The sequence below is a fragment of the Musca vetustissima genome, unplaced genomic scaffold, assembly GCF_032173495.1.
Source record: "Musca vetustissima isolate MV318-11 ecotype Yass unplaced genomic scaffold, APGP_CSIRO_Mvet_v1 utg8222, whole genome shotgun sequence".
Taxonomy (NCBI): domain Eukaryota; kingdom Metazoa; phylum Arthropoda; class Insecta; order Diptera; family Muscidae; genus Musca; species Musca vetustissima.
Genome location: NW_026887855.1, coordinates 196,868 through 221,645, shown reverse-complemented (window position 1 = coordinate 221,645; position 24,778 = coordinate 196,868). Strand labels below are relative to the sequence as shown.

At 35.1% G+C, this 24,778-nt stretch overlaps 4 protein-coding genes across 4 annotated transcripts; 2 read left to right on the top strand and 2 right to left on the bottom strand.

Moving 5' to 3' along the window:
* Window positions 1-8,473: 8,473 nt before the first annotated feature.
* Window positions 8,474-11,316, top strand: LOC133335626 (semaphorin-1A). The gene is made up of 6 exons (XM_061543935.1): window positions 8,474-8,606; window positions 8,714-8,807; window positions 8,894-9,564; window positions 9,627-10,733; window positions 10,795-10,990; window positions 11,056-11,316. The coding sequence occupies exons 1-6, from the start codon at window positions 8,474-8,476 to the stop codon at window positions 11,246-11,248; spliced, it is 2,394 nt and encodes a 797-aa protein (XP_061399919.1). The 3' UTR covers window positions 11,249-11,316.
* A 3,229-nt stretch (window positions 11,317-14,545) lies between these two features.
* LOC133335655 (TP53-regulated inhibitor of apoptosis 1-like) lies at window positions 14,546-14,925 on the bottom strand. Its single transcript, XM_061543964.1, has 2 exons — window positions 14,755-14,925; window positions 14,546-14,688 (listed from the first exon to the last, which is right to left on the bottom strand). Exons 1-2 carry the CDS (start codon window positions 14,899-14,901, stop codon window positions 14,593-14,595), a joined length of 243 nt encoding a protein of 80 aa, XP_061399948.1. The 5' UTR covers window positions 14,902-14,925; the 3' UTR covers window positions 14,546-14,592.
* A 508-nt stretch (window positions 14,926-15,433) lies between these two features.
* Window positions 15,434-16,478, top strand: LOC133335602 (complement component 1 Q subcomponent-binding protein, mitochondrial). The gene is made up of 4 exons (XM_061543909.1): window positions 15,434-15,647; window positions 15,761-15,911; window positions 15,977-16,259; window positions 16,324-16,478. Exons 1-4 carry the CDS (start codon window positions 15,437-15,439, stop codon window positions 16,471-16,473), a joined length of 795 nt encoding a protein of 264 aa, XP_061399893.1. The 5' UTR covers window positions 15,434-15,436; the 3' UTR covers window positions 16,474-16,478.
* Window positions 16,479-19,394: 2,916 nt separating this feature from the next.
* Window positions 19,395-23,377, bottom strand: LOC133335625 (uncharacterized). Its single transcript, XM_061543934.1, has 5 exons — window positions 23,368-23,377; window positions 20,917-21,872; window positions 19,976-20,857; window positions 19,688-19,907; window positions 19,395-19,441 (listed from the first exon to the last, which is right to left on the bottom strand). The coding sequence occupies exons 1-5, from the start codon at window positions 23,375-23,377 to the stop codon at window positions 19,395-19,397; spliced, it is 2,115 nt and encodes a 704-aa protein (XP_061399918.1).
* Between the last annotated feature and the right edge of the window lie 1,401 nt (window positions 23,378-24,778).

Genomic DNA, 24,778 nt, shown 5'->3' with positions numbered 1-24,778 from the left:
GTTGAGCCATCCGTTGCGTTATGTGTTATCGAAAATACAACAACCACAAGGAAACGATAACACAAACGCTCGAAGTTGATGTGCGCTGCGCTTCGGATTTAAATATATTTTAACTTTTTGCGTGTGTTAACGCGATAACAAAAAACGCCCAACGCGAACATTCTGTTTAGCCCTTTAGTTATTCACCGACTGCAATAAAAAACGTATCACCTGCTTAGCAAGAGAAAGAAGAGGAACTTAAGGGCTAAGCAGAATGCTCGCGTTGAGCCATCCGTCGCGTTATTTGTTATCGAAACTACAACAACCACAAGAAAACGATATGCGTTTGTGTTATCGTTTCCTTGTGGTTGTTGTATTTTCGATAACACATAACGCAACGGATGGCTCAACGCGAGCATTCTGCTTAGCCCTTAAGGGCTAAACAGAATATTCGCGTTGAGCGTTATTTGTTATCGCGTTAACGCACGCAAAAAGTTAAAATATATTTAACTCCGAAGCGTAGCGCACATCAACTTCGAGCGTTTGTGTTATCGTTTCCTTGTGGTTGTTTTATTTTCGATAACATATAACGCGACGGATGGCTCAACGCGAGCATTCTGCTTAGCCCTTTAAGTCGGAGATACATTTACGAATGGCATGTGATAGCATCACAGCTGTGCAAATAAATGTCAAAAATGTTATTGTAATTTAACACTAAAAATAATGACTGGATTATAAATAAACGAATTCATATTGTTTGGAAATAAACTTATTAATATTAGTAAGCATAAATTTGAGTGAAAAAGTTTTTTTTGACAATATATCATCAGCAATCGATAACAGCAACCAAATATCAATAGCATGGCACTCGATAAATATGTACTGTGCGTGGTTTTACACTATTGGTGATTGGGATTGCTGTTGAGAGTTTCTCTCTCTTGAGTAATACTAATAACTGGTATAAATATTGGCCAATATTTCTCGATAATTATGATTTATTATCATTTGAAGTAAAATTTTAGGTACCTTTTCGTACTTTTTTGTTCCCACCTGTGGCAATGTGTTCCAACTCTACCAATGAGAGAGAGAAAAAACTCTCAACACCAATCCCAATCACCAATAGTGTAAATCCACGCTATACAAGATCTCATGATCTATTAATAAGGTCACCCAGGTAGCAATCGAAATCGGAAATCAGCTGTTTTTTTCTAAAGTTTAATGTCAAAAAATTTAACTTTGTTGACGTTTTCATAAAGTCAATCCACAATAATGAACTTTGACGACAAACTTGAGTGGTTACTGATATCCAGCTGGTCTCCCTGTGTAACCTTATCTATAGACCTTGACAAGATCTATTAACAAGGTTACCCAGGTAGCAATAGAATTCTGAAAACAGATGTTTTTCTGAAGTCTAATGTCAAAAATGTCAATTCACAACAATGAATTTTGACAGCAAACTTGAGTAGCAACTCCAGCTGGTCTCCCTGGATAGCCTTATTTATAGGCCTTGGTACTATATTTAGCGCAGCTGAATATAGTCAAATTTCTTAATTTCTACTTGAACTCGTAAAGAGAATTATTTTTCTCTATTTAGACCCATATTTTATTCGAGCAAATATGTTTGTAAAACAAGAACCAAAAAGTTTTTTAAAATTAAACTCTGATGATATGAATTAAGAATAGAGTTTTATGAACGGGATAATTCATGTACGTAATACTACGTTTACATTTAACCCGATTGCGTTAACCCAATGGGTTTCAAGTGTCAATTCCTTTGCATATATGTCAAATAATATATGCCGTTTAAAGGGCTAAGCAGAATGCTCGCGTTGACGCACGCAAAAAGTTAAAATATATTTAACTCCAAAGCATAGCGCACATCAACTTCGAGCGCTTGTGTTATCGTTTGCTTGTGGTTGTTATATTTTCGATAACACATAACGCAACGGATGGCTCAACGCGATCATTCTGCTTAGCAGTTCCGGATTACAATGCAATCGAATAAAGGGATTGCATTGTAATCCGGAACTGAACATATTTCAACAATCTGGCAACTCTTATATTATTGTCAAATGCAACCGTGTGCCTGGCGTTTAGGTATCTATACATTAATTGTGTTTTGAGTTTCTATGAGTTCTGTATTTCTGTGAAATATTTATTTTTATACTCAATAATTTAAGCGAAATTCTGTCGAAAAAGGTAAAAACATAGACGCGTCAGCAAATTCTGTTATAAAATGAAGAATTTGTTAATAAACAAATGCCTATAAATAAAACGAGTTAATAAATTGTGAACATATAAGATAAAAGTATATTAAGAAAACTACATACGAAGTAGTATGTTTTGTGCATGTGTGTGTGTAAATGGTACGGAAACCTTGTTGATGTGTAGATGCATTTCTACGATGTTGGACTATTGTCGAATACAGGGAACTGGTTTTGGGAGTAGCTTGAGAAAACAAGTAAGATATAGCATTTTATAATCCGCTCTCTCGTGGTTCAAGCTTAAAAGAGCTAAAACAAAACGAAGCAAAGATCATCGATAAAAGCTAGATTCAGTTTCATGTTACTTTATATCGTAATAGTGTTGGCGGTGTGTGTATATTGAACGATTGTGTCGTACTTGTTGTGTTGGTCTCTTGTTAATTTATGCAAAACAAAAAAAGCCAAACGAAACGAAACAAAGCAGTAAAACTTGAAAGTCGACGTCAATATAATTATAAATATATACAACCATACCATTCAACGTAAAAGGCAAGATCGCTGAAACAAACTCCAAACATCTGAAGCCTGAGTGTTAGTTATCGAATAAAACGATGTGTAGAGGGAGAGAAACAGGTCCATTTACTCGAATAATGAGTACAACTGGCCACCAGCAGAATTAATGCTACAGGTGCATTAGAAGAAGAGTGTTATGATGCCAGTTCGAATGCATAGAAATGTGTGAAAAGAGAAATCAAAAATTGTTCGGTGACAAAAATACGAAGTACAAGAAGTTTTCGACCACAGGTATATACCAATGATACAAACAAGCCAAAGAGTGCTACACTGAAATACTTATTACCCCCCTCGATCTTGTGTGAACACCAAATAAGTGGAGTAATATCAGCAACGAGCGTGTGTGTACCTAAATACAAGTGTCGTAAATTCTTCTATGCACTATAAACAAATGGATTTCTATATGTTTTGGCTGGGTTCTTGCTTGTTTCAAGTGTTCTTTTATAATTACGGTCGGTACGACTGTGTGTAATATAGTGTTTCAAAATCTCTTGAAGAAATGTATGCAATCAATAATATAAACAATAGCAATTGGATGTGTATATGTGGATGTGTGCGTGTGTGTGTTGAAAATAAATACGTACTTAACTTTCAATTGGCTTAACAGAAACAAAGCAAACGCAAACATAAAATTCAAATTCGCTTTTGGACCTAAAGTGCCATCAATAGCCATTGAATTAGATAGATATAAACCAAACAAATCCAATTTCTTTAAGTAAGTACATTTTTTACATTTACTGGAGAGATATTGTTCAAGACTTCTACACTGAATTAATCAAAGGGAACAACTACGATCCCGAGTTATACTGTCACCCTCAGCCCATTGTATAACAACAATTGAACTTTTAGTACAACTACTAGTCATAACACTTGACAATTGAGTTGGTTGCCGTTGCGGTCAAAATAATAGCAGCATAATGTATTGAAATATTCTTACTGAAGAAAATCATCTTCTTTTTTTGAAATTGCGTAATGTTCTCTGGCCAAATTATAGTCAACATTATTGTAATAATAATTTTTGTAATAGGTATATTTTGAAAATTTTGTGTTAAAAGAGGTTTATTCTTAAAATGAGGTTGGTCAAAAATAGCAGCTGCAATGAAAACATAACATAAATTCATGTAAGGTCCTTAGATCCGTTGGCTGCATAGGCCCTGCACTGTTGTCCTGGACAAATATTTTGCTAATCGACTGGTTTGTGTTTTGGATCATAGTAATTAATAGATGAGTACAATTATTAAAAAAAAATGTAACACCAATAATATAATCTCAATAAACCAGCAGACGGTTTTAATTAAACCAAGCTGAAAATTCTTTATTAGTCATAAGATTTCAAAGTATGTAAATTTTATACTCATTATAACGTATATGAAAATAAAGAAACTTTGAAAAAATCATTGTCCTGTTGTAATTTCCATTTTATATGTATTTCATATTCTAGATATATAGAACCATAAAATGTTGCAGCACTGAGCGGCATAATCTGCATTTTGATTCCAATATCTTGGTCCAAATTCTCAGTACGAGAAAAACGCTCAAAGCTTCAAAAGTGCTCAACATTCTTTGACCGGGAATTTTTATATAACCATATAAAACTATTTTGCAACTATTGATTACAGGCTGCGCTGCTATTATTTTGACCGCAACTGTATATCATTAGACGAATTCAAGGTCCTGATTAAAATTTAGTTTTTAACCCTGAAGTTCCTAATCCACGTGAAATGGGGAATGTTTTCCTGTCAGGTTTGGATTGTTAGTCGGCATACCCTTTTTGATATTTTTAAATTAAAAATAAAACACTTTTCGACATAAATAAATAAATAAATCGAACTTCATTTGTCATTTACCAGCCCTTATCATTTTTCGGAAATAGCAAACATAAAATTCCTTTGAAATACACAAATTGCATGATTCACAGCGCATTTGTTTTCAAAATAAGGAAATCCGCGTCGTGAAGTTTATCATACAATTGTAATAACACCCGAAATAAAACTTTACGAACTACAAATTACATATGGCTGGTATTATACTTGGGAATCTGCCATCCGTAATGTATTTGAGGACAGTACACGTTCATAAGTCGCAATCGTTATACGCACAACTTCCGTTGATCATGTTTTCTCCTCATTCTATTTTGATAGTCTTCATACTTTACCAAACCCCCCTCCACCCCGCCATGACGCGTTAAGTGTATTTTTTTATCCCGGACAGACATCATTAAGCTGTTTCTTGTATTTTTATACACTGCAGCAGCATAACACCACCGTGAAGATTTCTCAACCACTTCTCTCTCATCCATTCTTTCTTCTCGTTGTATCGGCGTTCGAGACGATGGCGGGTGTGTGCATTTGCTTGTAACCCAATTAGAGTCGTTGTATAAAGCTTATCGCAAACACAAAGCATACATCTTTCACAACACAAACACGCACACAACAATTTATTTACATTTATGATATTTGTTTATTGTGGGCAACGGATGGGGGAATCCGAAACCTTATACGCTACATTCACGATTGTGTGAAATGGGGTGCTTAAATTTATATAAAAAAATATATTCAAAAACAAACACTGATTTAACCTTATTACAAGGAGGACTGTTTATTTCCCACCTGATGAGATTAGTTGATTTTTTTCTCCTTTAAATCTTTTGGGCAGGGTTTCTGACTGCAGATTTCTATATTCAGTTCGAAACGTCAAAATACTTCAAGTACCTGCATATTTCCGAACCCAATCAACTTACTGAAACCTCGGTATGACCTTTACTATTCGAATGATTAGTAAACATAAGTACAATAACCATATCTGGAAGGATTGAAAGTGAAAACATGTAACACTTTCTAAAACTGAAAATTTACGTGGCAGATATACTACTTAATTACAATCATTAAATTCTGAAAGGTCTAAATTGTGTTCTTGCGAACTAATCTGCTACCGGTAACTATAAAATAACCCTATTAGTGTCGAAATGTACATATAAAGGTAACAAATATATTTTTCTCTCTCGAAATATGTAGTTAATATTGATAAGAATGGATAAATATATTTTCCACGAACTAAAAACAATAATATATAGCACTAAACGGCATCATATTCTTTGACACCTTTGAATTTCAACGCCGTTTTACCTAGAATTCTATCTTTATTTATTTATTCATTCCAAAAAATAGTCAATTAAATTGACGCTACATAATTTAATTAAATTTATTATGGTGCGTATATCACCCCGCATGCGACTTTTTTTACTTTTAGATGAAACTTACTGTACCTATCATGCAGCATTTTTATATTTAACAAATGCATGACGCAGTTATTTCAAAAATACCAAATATGAATAAAGTGAATAACAGGGTATTATACAAACAGGAATAAATTTGTTTTTTTGTTTTTTTTTTTAATTATTGCCACACTGCCGCAACTTTTCATGAAATCTTGTGCAAGTGCAATTTTACAAATCAAACAATATATAAAAAATATGTTTTTAATGTTAACCTAAAAAAGGGAACTTAATATAACTTAACTTTATTATTTAAATCAAATCTATTTTGATTTCCATGCTATCTCAAATTCCCAAACACACATTCTTAGTTACCAGATTTGTTCAAATACTGTACTTCGTGTACTGTCGAGTACAGGGCTTTATTGCACCATTCAGTCGATTTTTATATTATTTGTAATTAAAAATTAGAAAAGTCGTTATGATCCAACGAATGTGTATATACCTATTCTCTAGTTTAATAATACTTCTAGCATTTTTCTGACAGGCTAAGCCGTTAATGGAAATTGTTATGAGCGGTATACGGGAATTGGAATGACCATAATCGAATTGAATATGTTAAAGACGCAAAAATAATAAATAAGTTGACAGCTTGTCTGCCATTTCAATAATAAAAATTATTTGTGTGTGTGTGGTAAAAGTTTGAAGTCATATAAAGCAACTTAAATTGCTGTGATCGTTTTATGAATAATAATAATATTTTACACTGGCAACATGTTTGAATATGTGTGTGCCGAGTGTAAAGTTTTACGTTTTAAGTAGGTTCACTATGTCCATGTAGAATATATTCTTATTTTGTTCTATTATATTAAAAAATTGCATTTAATTTGCGTATTAAAATAAAAGTAAACCACCTTTAACTAGGACAATGACATTGCTACACAAATTTCCAAGGAATTAAATAAATGTGATTATTACCGAAATATTCAACCTGTTAGTGTCTTACATGCCTATGTCATGCATCCGTATGATCAATTTACGTGTTTGGGAACAATGTGAACATATCCACAATATCGAATAAAACCGTGTCTTTGTCACGTACTTGAAACGGACTGCGTCCAATCCTGTGATATATTAGAACGTTATCCCGCACGTGATTTCCGATCAAATTTCCCAAGGTATTATACAAATAAAATGGGGAAAATCCTGTGATAAATGTTGTCAGTTTTAACTTCGTTCACCTTTACCTTAATATTGCATTGGACAGACATGTCATTCATTCGTTGGGTGTATTCTTTTTATTGTATTCTTGTTACATCGACCACTGACGCACACCAACGAATTGTCGCTCTCCATCCCACAGCTCTCTGGCTGACTCATTTCGTATGCGGTATTCTCTCTCTTTGCATTTGGTTGCTTACACGCTCATTTAAATTATGACGGTACCTTTTATGCTAATAGCAGTTGTTGTTGCCATTGAACACCATTGTTGTTGTAGTTATCATCTAGACACAACCTATCTAAAGCCAATGGCTGGCTCACCACAATCTCCATTGCTTGTCTGTACCTACCTGGCTTAAGGCGTTTGACAGACAGTTGGTCGTTCGATGTGTTTAACTACACACCAGTTTATAGTTCTTTTTACTATTAACTTTTTTCTACCACCACGGTAAATAACAGCGTCAGCAATAGCAGTAGAAGAACACCACAGCAGCCCTCGTTCTTCTAGTTGGCTGGCTAAACAGTCATAAAAGTTTACGTTGGAAATTATGATGGGTTGACAGAATGTAAACAGCCTTAAAGCAGTTGTTTAGATACCCTGGAACTATAAGGAAGTCAAGTGTGTATAGAGCTAGAGTAGAGAAAAGTAACAAGAACACATAAACGAATCAACGAGAACTATAATCTCACTAGGCATTCAATGGAACATGCTCTCACAACAATATATGTTAGTGTTTTTATTAATGCCCCTTTAAAGAAGAAGAATACCATGTAAGATGAAGGAGAAGAAGACATGAATAGTAAAACAAAACTGATGTGTGAAATAAAATCAAAGTGAACATCACGTGTATTCCAGTTGACATGTAATAAAACCATATTCGATTTTCTTCCATTGCAGATTAATCGACCAATATCCCACGGCTCTGCGTAATTTAAAGAACAGTGTCAGCAAGGTTTAAACATTGTATTTGGACGGCCGCGATATGCTTGGATTACGCAGAAAATAATGGATTTTATTAACTAAAACACCCCTTTAATTGTTCTAAACCACCCACAAAAACAACACCCCATCGGTTTAAACGAGCAAAATCCATTTAGGAGGAGAAACACAAAGCCGGTTGCATTACCCCAACCACTGCGGAATAACGACCACCAATGTACTTGAGCTCTATTACTGGTTTTAATTTACTTGTTACTTGGTATAATTGTGAGTCGCACACCAAAGGCAATGTTTAAACTGCAGCATCTATTTAGCTTAAGTAGCAATAGATTGAATAAAAATATGTCAGACGCACAAAACCCACCAAGAACGACAAGGCAGGGATGTATATCATTGCTGTTGCTAATTTGTGTAGCAGATTTAATTAATTTCTCGTCCGCTTGGATGCCTGATGTCAGACCTGATCTGCAAACAAGTAAGTAGATTTGATTGCTCGGAGTGCCGAGTGAGGGTGCGTCCGGAATATCCAACTTGACGCAATGCTGATCTCTATATTAATTTATTCTCGGGTTTTTCTTATAGAGCAAGATAAGATACTAGCCAAGCTAGTAGGAAATACAACGGACTACTTTAAAATTTTGGATCATGACGAGAAATCTATTTTGGTCGGTGCTCGGTATGTAAATATTTAAACAACATTCCCGGAAGCGTATTTTAACTGATTGTTTTTATCTTTGTTTATCTTAACTGTCTGCTACACAGGGATGTCATATATAATATAAGCATAAATGGATTACGTGAAAACAACCGCATTGAGTGGTCGTCATCTGCCGCCGATCGGGAATTATGTGCCCTTAAGGGCAAAAGAGAATCGGATTGTCACAATTACATAAGAGTTTTTGCCCGCTTGCCAAATGATATGATCATGGTCTGTGGTACTAACTCGTACAAACCTCGATGTCGCAATTACGAACCGATTTCGGATGATGTCCATCCAAATGCTCCAATAGCCTACAGCGTTGTGGAAGATGTGGAAGCCCAAGGAAAATGTCCCTACAGTCCAGTACACAACAGCACATACGCCTATGCGGATGGCAGTCTGTATAGTGCCACAGTTGCCGATTTTTCGGGTGGTGATCCCCTGATTTATCGCGACCGAGAAAATCTTCGAACTGAACAATACGACTTAAAGCAACTTAACCAACCCGACTTTGTGGGTGCCATCGAGCGCAACGGCTACGTTATGTTTTTCTTCCGGGAAATTGCAATGGAGTTCATGAACTTTGGTAAAACAATTTATTCCCGAGTTGGCCGAGTATGTAAGAACGACCGTGGCGGTCGGAATACCCTAAGCAAAACGTGGACATCGTTTTTGAAGGCCCGACTTAATTGTTCAGTTCCTGGTGATTATCCATTTTACTTTGATGAAATACGTAAGTGTTTGTGTTGTAGATTACGCCTAGCAGAACCACTCTAACAAATATTCTATTTGCAGAAGCTATAAGTCCAGTCATTGAGAGTGGACCCAATGCCCTGGTCTACGCGATATTTACCACATCCGTAAATGCTATACCAGGTTCTGCGGTATGCGCATTCAGCATTGACGATATAATGGAGGCATTTGAGGGTCGATTTAGATCTCAGAAAGACAGTCAATCTCAATGGCTTCCGGTGCAAGATACTGAAGTCCCCGAACCCCGCCCAGGGCAATGTGTTCCTGACTCCCGAACCTTGTCCAGTGTTGCTGTCAACTTTGTGAAAAATCATCCATTAATGGAGTCGTCGGTACCCTCAATTTTCGGCCGTCCTTTGCTAACGAAAGTTCACCTACTCCACAGATTGACTTCAATAGCCGTCGATCCTCAAGTGCAGGCCTTAAATGGTGATTTTCACGATGTTATATACGCTGGTACGGACGACGGTAAAATAACAAAGTTCATAAACATACCAACGGCCTCCAGTGGAGCAAACTACGAAGATGACAGCAATATCAAGACAGTCTTTATTTCGGAATTGCAAGTTCTGCCATTGGGTACACCCGTTCGTGAGATGGTTGTCTCATCCAAGGGTAACACGCTATTGGTGGTAAGCGACGGGTCTATTGTGACGGTGCCTCTTCACCACTGTGCCCATATTGTAGACTGTGCTAGTTGTCTGAGTTTACAGGATCCCAACTGTGCATGGGACCAGCAGACACACGAGTGCAAAAGTCTGTCATTTTCAAACCATAAATTTGGCACTAAATCTTTTCTGCAGTCATTGAATAGCACCAAGAAGGCAGCTAAATCGTTGTGCCCGAAATCAGCGAATCGGGGCACAGTTATCGCGGATGGCCCTGTCCTCAACTTTGGTGCAGTAACAGACAACAATGTCGATCCGCAAATTAATACTCAACATCACACAGAAGAAGAACTGGCTAGGAAGCATGTGTATACAAATGTGGCTTCTGTCAATGGCATTCCAACAATCGGCAATGATATTAATTCTCCCGGAATAGAAATACCAACAGCTATCGGTGGTGATTTCCTCAATGTTTTCAACGATGAGAACAAAATCACCCTTCAGTCCGTAGATCCGCACGACTTGATGAACTCAGTTAATGGTAGGAATCTCAAGGTGCAATTTTAAATCAACCACATTTCATAAAATGTGTTTCCTTACAGATCCTCTTCAGTCCACTGCAATTGGCGAGGAACAGCGACTTCAGTTGGCCGGGAAGAGCTTTTATTGGGGATTTGGAGTGTTGGCCTTAGCTTTAGTTTTCATCATTGGAATGGTCGTAGGACTTCATGTTTCGAAGCGTAATTGCAAGCCTCCTTCTATACATAGCAGTCATCGCAATCAATTCAATGCAAATCCGTAAGTAATCACAGAATTCCGTTATGGACATGGACTGTATTAACTGTATACGTTCGTTATTGTAGAACATTCGGCCTAAAGCACGGGAAAGATATAAATCTACTGATGAATACGAATCACTACTGCCACCCTGGCAAACCCAGCTTGGACCTGGAGAAGGATCGCAGTCACGAATGCAAGAATTCTACGGAGAATCTCGAAAAAGAATTGCCCTGCAAAACGTCAACATTGACTAAAGTCAAACGCACATACATATGATCGTACAGACTTATTGCATGCTGGCATCGACTCTGGGTCATAGGTAGTGTTAAATACATCCAGTTCTTTAGTAAAATTTTTTATAAAACGTTTTTGTTTTGTTTAGTTTAAAATTAGTTTTAATTTTATATTTTTGCACGAACGACGCTCATATTATCACGCAATTGATATTTATTCGACTAATGTTTTGTGCTGACGAATCTGACAGAGAACGTTGACAGAAAATCTACTTAGGTTTCCCCAAAGAAGCTACAAAAACATTACTTGAATTAATATCTTCCAATAATTATTGAAAATTATTGTTATTTTCTTTCCCCTACGTTATGTATATATGTGGACGCGTATTAAGAGCGCAATTCGTTTTAGTCTTAAATTTTAGGTATATGCTTTTATAATTTTCACGAGACGTTTGAAACGTTTATCCCCCGAATCTTTAATCTTTAGTTTACATAATTCATAGCTTGTAATTTTAATACCCAAGGGAGTCTAACTATCGTATCATATGCATACATAGTGAAACAAAACACATGTTATAATCGACGACTAAAATTCAGTACAAATTCAATATGTATCAACCTATGCGATTAGAGACCTAACCCCTCGATAAGTTCAAATGTTTATTTCGCATCATTCTTTCTTTCGTACATATCATTGTTTGACGTCAAGGCGTTGTCTAGTTATCGCCCGAACATTTGTATATTATCCATTACCGATCGTAACCCCATACAAATACAAGTATTTATACATAAAACCTAATTAGACTGATCACTATTTTGATATGCTTTTCTTGAAGCGCAACACTTAAGCATACATACGATACGATGTATATTTGGAATTAGTATTAGTATGTGTTCGAAAAAAAAAAAATAATATTGCATGCATGCAGGTGATCCTGATGACCGTTTGAAGCCGGTGAATAATCTGTAACACAACAATTCTTTTAATAACGATTACTAGACTTAAAAAAATAAATATATAGAAAAAAATTACGATTTGTAAAGAGAAAAGAACATGTGCTTATTAGCAACAGCATGTACTCAGCCTTATTTTTGGACACTTAAATATTGATGTACACTCTACCACAAACATGCTCAATGAAATTTCATATTGTAAATCAGCCTATCAATAAGAAAAGATCTTTAAATTATTATGCGGCCTTTAAAATAAAAAATAAAAACAAATACGGTTTTATAAATTATAATTAAAAAGACTGCAGTCATTTCAAAGAAGCAAACCCCACTGAAGCAATACTGGTTGAGAATCATCAATTGCGATTTTATATCTGGAATGCAGAAGAAAATGCCTTATCACATGTCAATTAAATTTTTATACCGAATTTTTTGTAATCATATATATATATATATATTGTAAAAAATATTAAGAACAAAGTGCATGTCCGTCCCACTTATATTTAAATGATTAAAATAATAACATTAATTCATTACATTAAGAAAACTACCAACCGATACATAAATATATTTTTTACTTTTTTACAAATGGAACAAATGTATAAATCGAATATAAAAATAAAAAAAAATATTAACATATATGAATATAGGCTAAGATAAAATCTACAATTTGTAAACACAATTTCAGCTAAGCAAACAGCTTACAAATTTAAGTTGATCTTATTACCTTCTTTATAAAAAAAAACTCGTTGTGATAGTTTGTATTTGGAATGGAAAAATTATACACATAAATATATTTTTGTTTTCAAATTCGGCGCAATGTGTAAATCCAAAATTTCCGTACAATTCGGTCTTCCTAAAATGACGAAGGGAAATTTTGGATTTTGTAAAATTTGAGATTTTTTATCTATAACAATTTCTTGTCAAATCTAATGTTTAAATAATATTGGTTTTAACTGTTTTTAATTTTGCAATAAAGTCGTATTTTACAAAAGTGGTTGTACTATATTTTTAAGAGGCATATGACAACAAATTTGAAGAATTTTCGAAGAAGGGGCTTGAAATTATGGCCTTCGCTACTCTCATTCTATAACAAAAAAAAAACCTTGTAATGAGAGGTAGCTAAAAAAGAACAAGTGTGAAAAGCGGTAGACCAAGTGTGAACCAAGTAGAGCAGCGTACTGTAAAAATTGTATATAATTTTATGTTGCGTACACTACATTAGCCCTGTACTGAAATTACCCCCACGCCATTTTGCCCCCTTACCATTCGTCTGCCAGTGGCAGGACAGTCGAAGACGATTGAGTTCATGCATTAATTGTATTTGTGAGGTAGGCGTCCAGATAATTTAAAAAATAATTTTGAAATTATTAATGAAACAAATAATTATATTACAATTGAATTATACAATGTTCCAATTTCTTAATGTTCAATCCATTTCGGCCCACGTTTTTATATTTTGAAATATTGGTTTCTTATTTTCCTTTTAAATGTCATAAATTATCCTGGTTTACTCTCTATAAAATATTCAGGACAGCCACTAGACAATTGACAAACATAAATGTATTCATGGTATAATAATAGAAGGTAACAGCAAGTGTTCTTGTACAACAAACCGTGCAATAACCACATGGAAATTTGTTTTTGTAAAAAATGTAAACAAACTTTTTTTTACTACGATAACGAATATTCCTTTATGATATCGCTGAAAATAGTAAAATCGAGTAGATTCTTGCAGTACGGGAACAGACCCCATATTTTTTTTGAAAATGAAATATTTTCGAATCCTCAAAATAAAATTTGAAAGACATGAATGAAAATCTATCAAATTTATATTTCTATCGCTTCCATATCTTTCCTATAATTGAGCTATTGCCCTTTATATGTGTAACACATATGAAAATGCTGGGAATTGCGAGTTATTCTATAAAAAAAGGATTTGCTTCCTCAAATTTTCCCAGCAGGCAGATTGAGTAAATTGAATACGGGAGCATATTTAATAAAGAAAAATTTCAAAATGTATGCGTTCCCAATTTTCCTGTTAGGTAATTTTTAAAAACATATTTTTTTGCAAGTATTTCAAAAACTAAAATCGGTTGGTTTTTATTTGTACGCAGTTGTCTCCGTTTTCCTCCACATCCCTTGTTGATCAATTCAATGAGTTGCTTTCAGCAACAAAAGTGTTCCTTCTATTAGTAGTAGATTATTTTATTATTGCTCTATCAATGTACTAACACTTTTTAACATAAAATAGGAAAAACAATGATTTAAAACAAGTGTTTGTACGTATCAGAGTAAATAACAAGACTTAAAACAAACATTTAAGCACTCCACTTAAAATTATGCTGAATAGCCCCTCTTATGAGACAAAGATGCTTTAGAACTCCTACCCCTGTGGGATAGGGGTTCTTCCGAAAAATCGCTATCAAGCAAAGGTCAACTTTTACTATGTTCTGGTTTCTCGTTGTAGTCGCCCGTGCTGTAATCCGCCTCAATTTCGCGTAACTCAATATTCTGCTCCTCCATTGCTTTCTGGAAATGGTAATCAAGATAACTCAGCTAATTGGAGATAAGCCTTTCAACATGTGGATATACTACCTTAACACACTCCTGATAAACCTTGAATATAGGAGCACACATGCTGTCGTCATTGTCGCCTTTAAGGAATCGCTCAGAGAACCATAAATTAAAACAGGCGTCATACTTGCGCTTGAGTTCATTACAATCCTCACCAAGACTATTCATTTTTGATGTTCTTCAATCAAGTCACAATTCAATTGAGTTAAAACAATTTTTTGTGTATTTTTCACAAAATCAACACCAAGGAACAACTGAAAATTCAACTATAGAGAAATTATCGATAATTCGGGTATCGACTGTTGAATTACAGTGAATACCTAATTAAAGCAACAACATAAGTTCTGTTTCAGAACCGGAAAAATTCGATAGTTTTACAAATTCTGCAATTTTTTACTCGAATGCGATTTCTGTACCCACTAAACAAATAAAACTATCAATTTTTTTAGAATGTGATTCAAAAAATTTACCCAGAATGAAAGGAATTAAACAATTGTCAAACACATGTATCTGTGGCATACTGTATTCGCATGCTGAATGTGTTATCATCTTACTGTGCAACAAACAATCGATTATCATTTTCAATTGTCAAAACATTCCAATTTTGAGGTTACGGCTTTTATTTCATTAACTGACATAACTCCGGCACACTAATCTGAGCTCTTCGCATTTGCAATAGAATAAAGAGAACTTCAATAAAAACATGAACAATTTGACTAAAGCTGCAGTGCGTCTTGTTAGCACAACATCGTTGAGGAATGCTTTCGGTGGCAAGCGCGACTTCACACGAACTCTTTGGCACATGTCAAAGAATGTAGATACAGGCAGCCATGTTTCTGGTGGAATATTAAAGGCCAAACCCAGTGTTAGCTGCAGTTGCGGTTGTGGTGGATCCAAGCACATGCACACCAAAGGTATGTTCCAAATAATAATGAAGGATCTTTCGAGAATACAACATTACATAACCTCAACGAAATCGAAATGATGAAATGTTGCCGGTAATGATGTTTTTCTGTTTCGATTACAGGAGAGCGGGAATTGGTTGAATTTCTGACTGAAGAGATTTTGGCTGAACGCAAAGCTCAAAAAATCAAAACAGTTCCTACAACCCTGGAAGGTTTCGCCGTTAAATTAGATGGTGCTGAAGTTGAACTTACCAAACAGGGAGACAAGGAGAAGTAAGTAAATACTATAGTGGACCGTGATGGGATTCTCACATATGTACTACTTGTTCACATTGCAGGATTGTTATTAACTTTAACGTTAATCACACAGTCGATACTGAAGAGGAGCCAGAAATTAATCCCTCTGCTGATAAGCCAGACTTGGGAGAAATGCGTAGCAAACCACAATTTGAAGTGGATATTGTGAGAGGCAATTCAACCTTGTCGTTCACATGCTCCTTTTTGGAAGGCACCCCAGAAGAAGGAGAGTACAATGACATATTCGGCATCGACGAGATGACTATCTACCAAGGAGAATGGAATGAAAAGGTTTACGCTGTTGCTGGAGATGTTTTGGATGGCGTAAGAGATTCACACATCATATGTGTTAAACTGACCTGACCGCTTTATATTTTTTTTCTTCCAGTACCTTTACGATTTGCTTATGAATTTGTTGGAAGAGAAAGGTGTCAGCAATGAATTTGTAGAGAAAATGTCGGATCTTGCCACAGCCTATGAACACTCCTTATATATTGGTCTGTTGGAAAATGTTTCAAAATTCACAACTGGAAAGTAAATATCGTAGGACACCCGTATCCAGTCTCTTCGTTTTGCAATGGACAATTTAATTTTTTTTTACTAGCGGATGTACTGTGTAGCTTGTAAAATTTAACTACATTCAACTATCTACACATACACGTCAGTGTTATGCATCGAGTGAAATTTGTTACGTTGATATTCAATATTCAATTTCATGGCATTTCTCTTTATTTAACCTTCAAATATCACTATTCCTAAGTTTTGCAAATTTTCCTTCTCGAAGTTTTTGTTATTTATCGAAAGGAAACACTATTTATAAGATATATCATCCAAACTCTATAGAAATATATGATTTGTTTAATAAACAAAAATACAATGGAATTTCAATGTTCAATCTCGATACACTTTTTGAGGGCGTACAATATTTGATAGAAAAAATATTAAGGGAAATTAGATACTTTATTATTACTTAAATTATCGGAATTTTTATCTCATATTTAATGTTTTGTCGACGACAAGACTCGAACTAACGATTTTCGTTTTTGTATTCTGCCAGACGCATTCACCCTTTTTACGGTAGGCGTAGTCGTTGTACGGCAGCTCTTGGTCGGTATTATGTAAAATTTACGACAACGACAAATTTTGTAATAGATTTTTCTTTTGCTCTGTTACAAACCCGAAGAAAAAATTGTACTTTAAGAACCCCTTTTATATTGCATTAGAAAAACTATGGCAGTATAGTATGTGGGGGCCATTTGATGCTTATCATGGTACAATTATACAAGGTAACTATAAAACCCAGTTGATTTCAACTTAATACAAAATTTGTTACGCATGAAATTCGAAATGTTTCTTTATTAAATGTTTTCCCCGTTTTTAATTTACTTTTTTATTTATTTCTTGCTTACTGGGAACATTTGAAGCGGTAAATCTTTCTTCATAGAATTGTTTACAATTTGCAAATGTGTTGCACATATCTGGCAGTGGATCAATTAGAGGAAGTATGTAAATGCAATAGAAATATAAAATTGATAAATTCTCATTCATGTTTTTCAATTTTATTTTGAGAATTCGAAAATATTACATTTGATTTGTATGCTTTGGTTGCATTTTTACTTAAATGACGTGGACACTAGTATTAGTCCTGATTTAGATTAGGCGATTTTACTTGCGGACATTTTTATCGTTCTCTTTTGAACTTGCATCATGCTTCTATACAAGGCGATTCGGTTTCACAACTATTTTTTTACATTTTGTGAATGTTTATGTTCGAAAATGTTCTGGATTGGTATTTCGAATTACTGACACTACAAACAAAATACACAAAACGAATTGCCAGAAAATTTCTATTCCTTTGCCACTCTCTACGGCATACAAGGACTTGTAGCAAGTAAACTGGCCTAATCTAAATTGGGACTTATAAAAACAAATTTCATTGTGGTTGTTGTATCGTCTGTTGTACAACAACACTTACCTTATACCTTGGAAGTTTACATCCTAGTGGTTTACACAGTCAAGGGCTAAGCAGAATGCTCGCGTTGAGCCGTCCGTCGCGTTATTTGTCATCGAAAATACAACAACCACAAGGAAACGATATGCGTTTGTGTTATCGTTTCCTTGTGGTTGTTGTATTTTCGATAACATATAACGCGACGGATGGCTCAACGCGAGCATTCTGCTTAGCCCTTCAATTTGTTTAGTTAACTCTGCTCCTGCTCTTTACGATACTCTTTTGAATTTCTTTCCCCTTGTCACTTTTCTTATCTCTCTACCACAAAAAAAAAATCGACAGTTTTCAAAAGTTGCACGTGTAAACCCCGAGATAGTAATCATACTTAATAAAAACATATGGCAACGCATAATCGCTGTAGTTTTCACATTTCCATCTCTGCCAGAATGTGAATTCCACCTCGTGTGGTAGGTTTCTATTTTTAGAAAGTGTTCAAGTGTTGAAATTTGAAAATATGTTTCCATTGTTTGGCTATAGGGTAGGCTACGTCGTGGGCTTGACGTTTAACATGCGAACGATTTAATGCTTGTTACGGCATTCTCAGTGTCGCAGGTTCAATTCCCAGCATGGTAAATGCGACGTTGTTTTCCATTTCGTTGTTAGTAGTTCGTCACAAGGGGCGGGGTTTTCCTTCTTCGTTTGGCAGAGTTTCCTCGTCCCATGCAGATGAAACTCAATCAAAGAAGGTAGATAGAATCGTTCGCTCATAGCCGTACCTGCGGTAATCTCTTCAGTGGTTATCTATCAGGTCCCGTAATAAAATTGTGAGTGCATACATTATTTTATTGTGTGGTACATTGTTTCTTTCCATCAATGTTTTCTTTTTGTTTTTTGGGGTTCCCACCCATTCTCGATTTTAATTTTTCAAGATTTTCAATGGGCTGGTAAATCAATACCAATGCTTGTTAAGGTTCATAACTTTGCACATATATATATATATATATATATTTGAAGATTTAAAAGAGAAGAAAAAAAAACATGTACAAATTTGGAATTGATTGGGTTATTAGTTTTTGAGTTATCGTGCCTGCCATTCGCAAAAGAGAAAAACGCGTTTAAAGTTTGAGAAGCCCTTTAGCCGCCACTTGATGATGACACAATAAATCGGCTATATTCTTAAGAGTTCTTGAGATTTTTACTTGAAATTTTGTGTAGATTCGAATTAAGTAAAAAAAAACTAAATAAATAAAAACAACAAAAAATTGACTCCGAGAATGGGGGGGTCCCCTTAAAAGAAGACCTTATTGTTGATATTGGACGAATAATGAGCAATCAACAGATATTACAAATGAAAAGAAATATGTTAGGTCGTAATTTAAAGCAGAGGTGGACATTTTGATACATCTAAATTAGGAAACGAGAACTGATCTTGTTGATATTCTGCATATATTTATATACATATATTTGGCCTTATTGTACTCCCACATCATTTAAAAATTACAATGTTATTATTGTGGCCTATTTCTCAGTTCTACATGCATTACATAGACACGAACTAGAAATATTATTCGTAATTTTGATTGTTATTTTTAACATGGACTGATTAAATGCACATAAAAATCTCTCAATCCAAGCACCGAAAGTTATACAGAAACCAACGTCATAAATACCAAATTGCGGACTATTCCGATTCATCAATTTCGGCTCCCTCAGCAAATATTTTTTTTTTTCAAATTGTTCCAAAGAAAGAAAAGAATGGGGATTTAAAGGACTGATTTTAATATTCTATTGGATTTCCTACGTTTATCCCACGCCGCTTTGTCTGATCGATGTTCCGAAATTTTCCACAGACGAAACCGTTGTATGTCTCTAAGGCGTGATGGCATATAGGCGAAAAAAGTCTGTCTTGGTGGACCAGGGCCAGAACACAAATACCCACGCATTGCAAACCAATAAGTCCGACTTTGCTTCATAATGGCGTTGTCCAAACGCCGAAAAAATTGTCTTTTAATTTCATCAACCTAGAACATAGGACTGTAGGTAATTCGACATAACTTTTAGCGAGTTTGTCTCAAACATTGGTACGTACCTTCATTCCCAAATACTTTTTGCAATTGTAAGCGACAAAGTGGTGTCTACCTATTTGTGTGGAAGTGGGCGTCGGGAAATCAAAAGACATTCGATCTAAGGCATGGAAAACGTTCAGTGAATAACGAAACGATTCGTAGCGATCTTTAGGCGTATACACCTTTCCATAACGTCGAGCTATCCATTCCCTTAACATTGGAAGTTTATGCGCTTCGTGAAGTTGAACCAAAACAAACTTGGGATTTTTTCGCATATATTCGAATGCATCTGCAAGCATTTTATCCATGAGTATTCTATCGCCGGCATCATATTTTCCATTAGGTGGATATTGCGGCAGTGGACTGGATGACAACATTTTTGAATCATTATGTTCACTAGTGAACTTTTGCAGTTCTCTTTGCCAGATATCAGATGCACATTGCTGGGCGGCTTCGCGCACATCGTTAATCCTAGATATGTCTTGGTCTAATGCATCTAAAAAACCCAGCTTTACCCAATCTCCTTCTGGAATCTTTGTTACGTTTTGGAATATTTTCTTATATTCAAAAATTATTGGTGCGTGTTTTGTGGGACCATGGAAATATGTCTGTGAGGTCTCGGGAGTATCACCAACATTCCCGAAATCGTAATTTTGCACAAATTTGGCAGTTAATGTAGAGTCTGGCGATGTAGAAATTTCATTTTCCAATTGTGTAGTCGCAACAATTGATTCTGTACAACATGTTCCGTATTCCCCTCCTACATCTACGTCCAGCATTTTACCCTCGCTGGTAATTGTTTTTAGGAAATCCGGGTTTCTACCGGACGTTGTTTGCTTTTGTATCATTGACATTTCCGCCTCAATGGCTCTGTATAGCGACAATTTCATAAGATTACTTCGCTTCTGAATAAAAACGGAAATTAGTTCAAAATTTACTTGGTGGACACAAAATCAGGACATACCTGTGTCAAATCCAGTTTATTCCCGAAATAATTCTTAAGACATTTGTCCCTGAGTTTCACCATGTACTCATGTTTGTGCAGTTGTTCGATTTCTTTGATTGTTTTGTGATAGGCGCACAGAACATCTGCGTTCCCTTCATTAGGGTTGGCCTTTTTGAAATCTTCAAACAGTTGAGCAATTGCATTTTTAATTGCCTGATAGGCCACTCTCCGTCCGGGATTAATGTCATAATCGGCAAACCACCGATTACTCTCGTTGTAAACCGTCTGGTTGGGATCCGCATAAGATGCGTATGTTCTGAATTGAACTTTGAAATTGGGCATGTACATGTTTAGAGGATTGCCATAATGTTGCGGTCTAGATAGTTTCTCAAAATAAGGTAGAATATACTTATTGGCGGATTTAGCTTCCCTCTGGTGATTTTCTTCTTCCATGCCCAGATGTTTACAGCATTTTTGTGGTTTTGAAAAATATTTATGGTTTGATTTGCATTCGAACCGGCAATTTTCTTTCCTTCCTTGGTGTTTGGACTTCGTATTCTCTTTGGAGGTGCATGTTCTACCTTTAGGTAGAATTTTATCCAGTTCTCGAAGCGTTGTAGCCATATCTAAATGGCATATAGCAGAACATATCAATTGTTCGTTAAGACTATACGCGTTGGTGGGGCGATCGGAGCCTTTGTACTGCATTTCCATAAGAAACCAAAGGAATGCCAAATCATTACCACGACTCAAGTGCATGATAAATTTCAGATCCCTGGAAGATGGTATGGGCTCCAAACCAATCAAATTCAAACATGTTTTCACACGATGAGATGTCCTCTGCTCGGCATCATCACGTATAGCATTAAAGAGCTGATTTGCACCTCTCAAATGAAAAATGGAAGTACCTCGAAACCATGGAGCTACATCTTTGTTATGTAAAAAATCTTGAATAAGATATTCTTCACGTCCGGCTTTGTTTTTGTTTTTCACCGCGTGGTTCATATTTGGATTTTTATTATGAAATTTTAAATTTTCCGAATGTATTCAAAATATATATTTGATGTAAATGACAAATATCGCCATGTTACGATATTCAGATACTTTCAGCTCAAATAATAAAAAAGACTTGTGAATAATGTCTATATTTATTGGATTCGTTCAAGAACAAAGATTGTGTAAACATTACAAGATTTGTGTACAGGAACACGCTATTATCCTTCCCAATGTTGAGAATTTCTTCATATAATCGATTTGATCTTGAGACAAACAATCAAAATTCCCGAATCCTATTATTATACTAGGCAGTTTTAAAGATTTTCCCTAAACTAATTCGATTGGGAACCAATCAAGGTGAATTTAATACGGTGTATGCAATACTAATTGTATTATAAAAGCAACATCATTGTTATAGAAAATAAATTGTCAATGCCTGAAATTGAATATTAGGGTTGGTCATCGAATGTGTTCGGAAAATATATAAACACCTTAGGCAAATCCTCTAATTAAACATACCATTTAAAATTCATCTGTCATTTTTTCTGGTACGTTTTGGAACCAATTTAGAATATGTTCATTGAAGATATTATTTTAAGTTAAGACCCTAATATATTCTGACAATTTATTTTACAAAAAAGTAAAAAAAACACAGACTGATTGTCACTTACATCTCATATACAAAAACACCTTGGAACCGAAAAAATTGTCTCATGCAATGGATGTACGTCATATCTGATCGATCAGATGTCGTTTCGATAAGAAGCGCACAGTGATCTAAGTATTTTCGGATTCCGATGTTCCTGTAAGGGGTTTTCTTTAATCACAAAGAACAACAACAACAGTTTGTAAATGATTTTAAATCTTGAAATATATACACAAAATGGATCTAAACTCACAATTGTGATACCATATTTATTTATTATTTGGATGTTATGCGTAAAGAGCGCCCAAGAAAATCCTTAATAAACAGTTTGGCAAAATATCACAGTAATGTGGGGGGATATCTTGATTTTGTATAGTAAATTCCATCAAAATAGACCATTAATTTCACTTTTCGCCTGAAATTTTTAATGATGATCTCTCAGTTACGCTCTCACACATCTACTCACGATTTAGTTCTGCTCAACATTGAAATAGAGCTCTGCGATCCTCGCGCCAAAATACGATTATCTAATCGAGGGTTTAAGATGTCCCCCAGAATAACATTTGACACTATGTGCCATTGTACCATGGAAAAACAATAAATTGATAAACCAAAAAGATCTCATTATTAAAATTGTTTGGAAATGCAGCTCTTTTTGGACAAATATGGTGGTTTTTTGTATGAGAAAACCATACATTTGGTATGGATGATCGATCCATAGGTTCGGGTAAACCCATAAGTCATCTGTGGGTGCAATATATGTATCCATATTATCCATATTACGGTGACATTCATTCTTATTACACCCATGCATATACATAGCTTACAGTCAGCCATAGAGAATCTCTTGTGGCACTTCTTTAAATGTATTCTCTCGCTCTCTTTTCGCTTTACTCCGACTTCACTGTGGCAAATCCACAACTACGGTCGTTGCGGTTGTGCGATTGTGGTTGTTACCGTTCATTGCTGGTGTTGACGTCTCTAAGACATTTGGTCTTTTACTGAAAGTTGGTAAACCACCTTGAGTTTAGTCTGTCGTGATACGCGTTTCAGAGAGGTGGTTCGAGCAAAACTTTAACGGCAAAGTTAGCATTCACGTTTCAGTTGTCGGTTGAAAAAATTACAAAATAAATAACTACACGCATGCGCACTCATACACACACAAAGAGGTATAACATATACAAATGCATGCTTGTGCATATGACACATACACCTTCAGCACCGAGCGTATACGTGAGAGTGTAACCATCGAGTTTCTTTCAAATACAATCGAATCGTATGTATGAGTTCGTATAAAAATGTATTCGTGCGACACAAATACGGTTGGAAAATAATTTTTTCAGTTGTTGTTAATCGCATAAAATTCGGTCCGATGTTGAAGCTATTACTGATTGATATGCAAAGTGTGTTACCATTCATTTTCTATACCAAACCAAAAAAAAGGAACCTATACATATATTACATGCATACGTATGTATGTCGGAATAAAAAAGGCATATCAAAAGCGACTAAAAATAAATAAATAAACCAACAAAGAAATCAAATCCAAGAAATTCGAAAACGTAATGACCGTCGCCTGACAAAGTGAAGTTGCATCTATGTGTTTGGTGAGAAGTACCTCCCCACAAGAAATAGTAAAATTTACATAGCAATGCATATTTGAATTTGCGTTTATGTGCAAGCCATATGCAGATGTACATAGATACACACACACACTTTCAACATAATAAATTGCTGACTGATATATACATTTGATATAATTTTACAGTAAATACATAAATGTGCACAAAACTACAATAGATATGTTATGCGAAAGAGACGGAGACGGACAATGTCAAATGTATGTAGGAATCTATGTATGATCGTGTTTGTGTCTTAAGTCTTTCTATTTGGACAACAACAATAACAAGTAAATAAATAAATCACAACACTATTTTCCCTTGAATCTCCACATTCTTATTATCGACAATAACGGCTGTTTTCTATCCTTATGATCTAGCCATTGCCTTACATTTTATTTAAGAATCTATCAGTTTGTAGAATTGTAGGCATATTTCAAATATATTTATTAAATATATATATATATATATATATATTTGTGTACATGGTATTGGATGTTTATACAGGTACTGGTATACAACTAGGTGTTCTGGGTATATCTCCAATTTCATTGTACTGTTATGAACATTGACACGGTATAGGATCCAATGAAAAATAAAGGCTTTTCATTTCAAAACA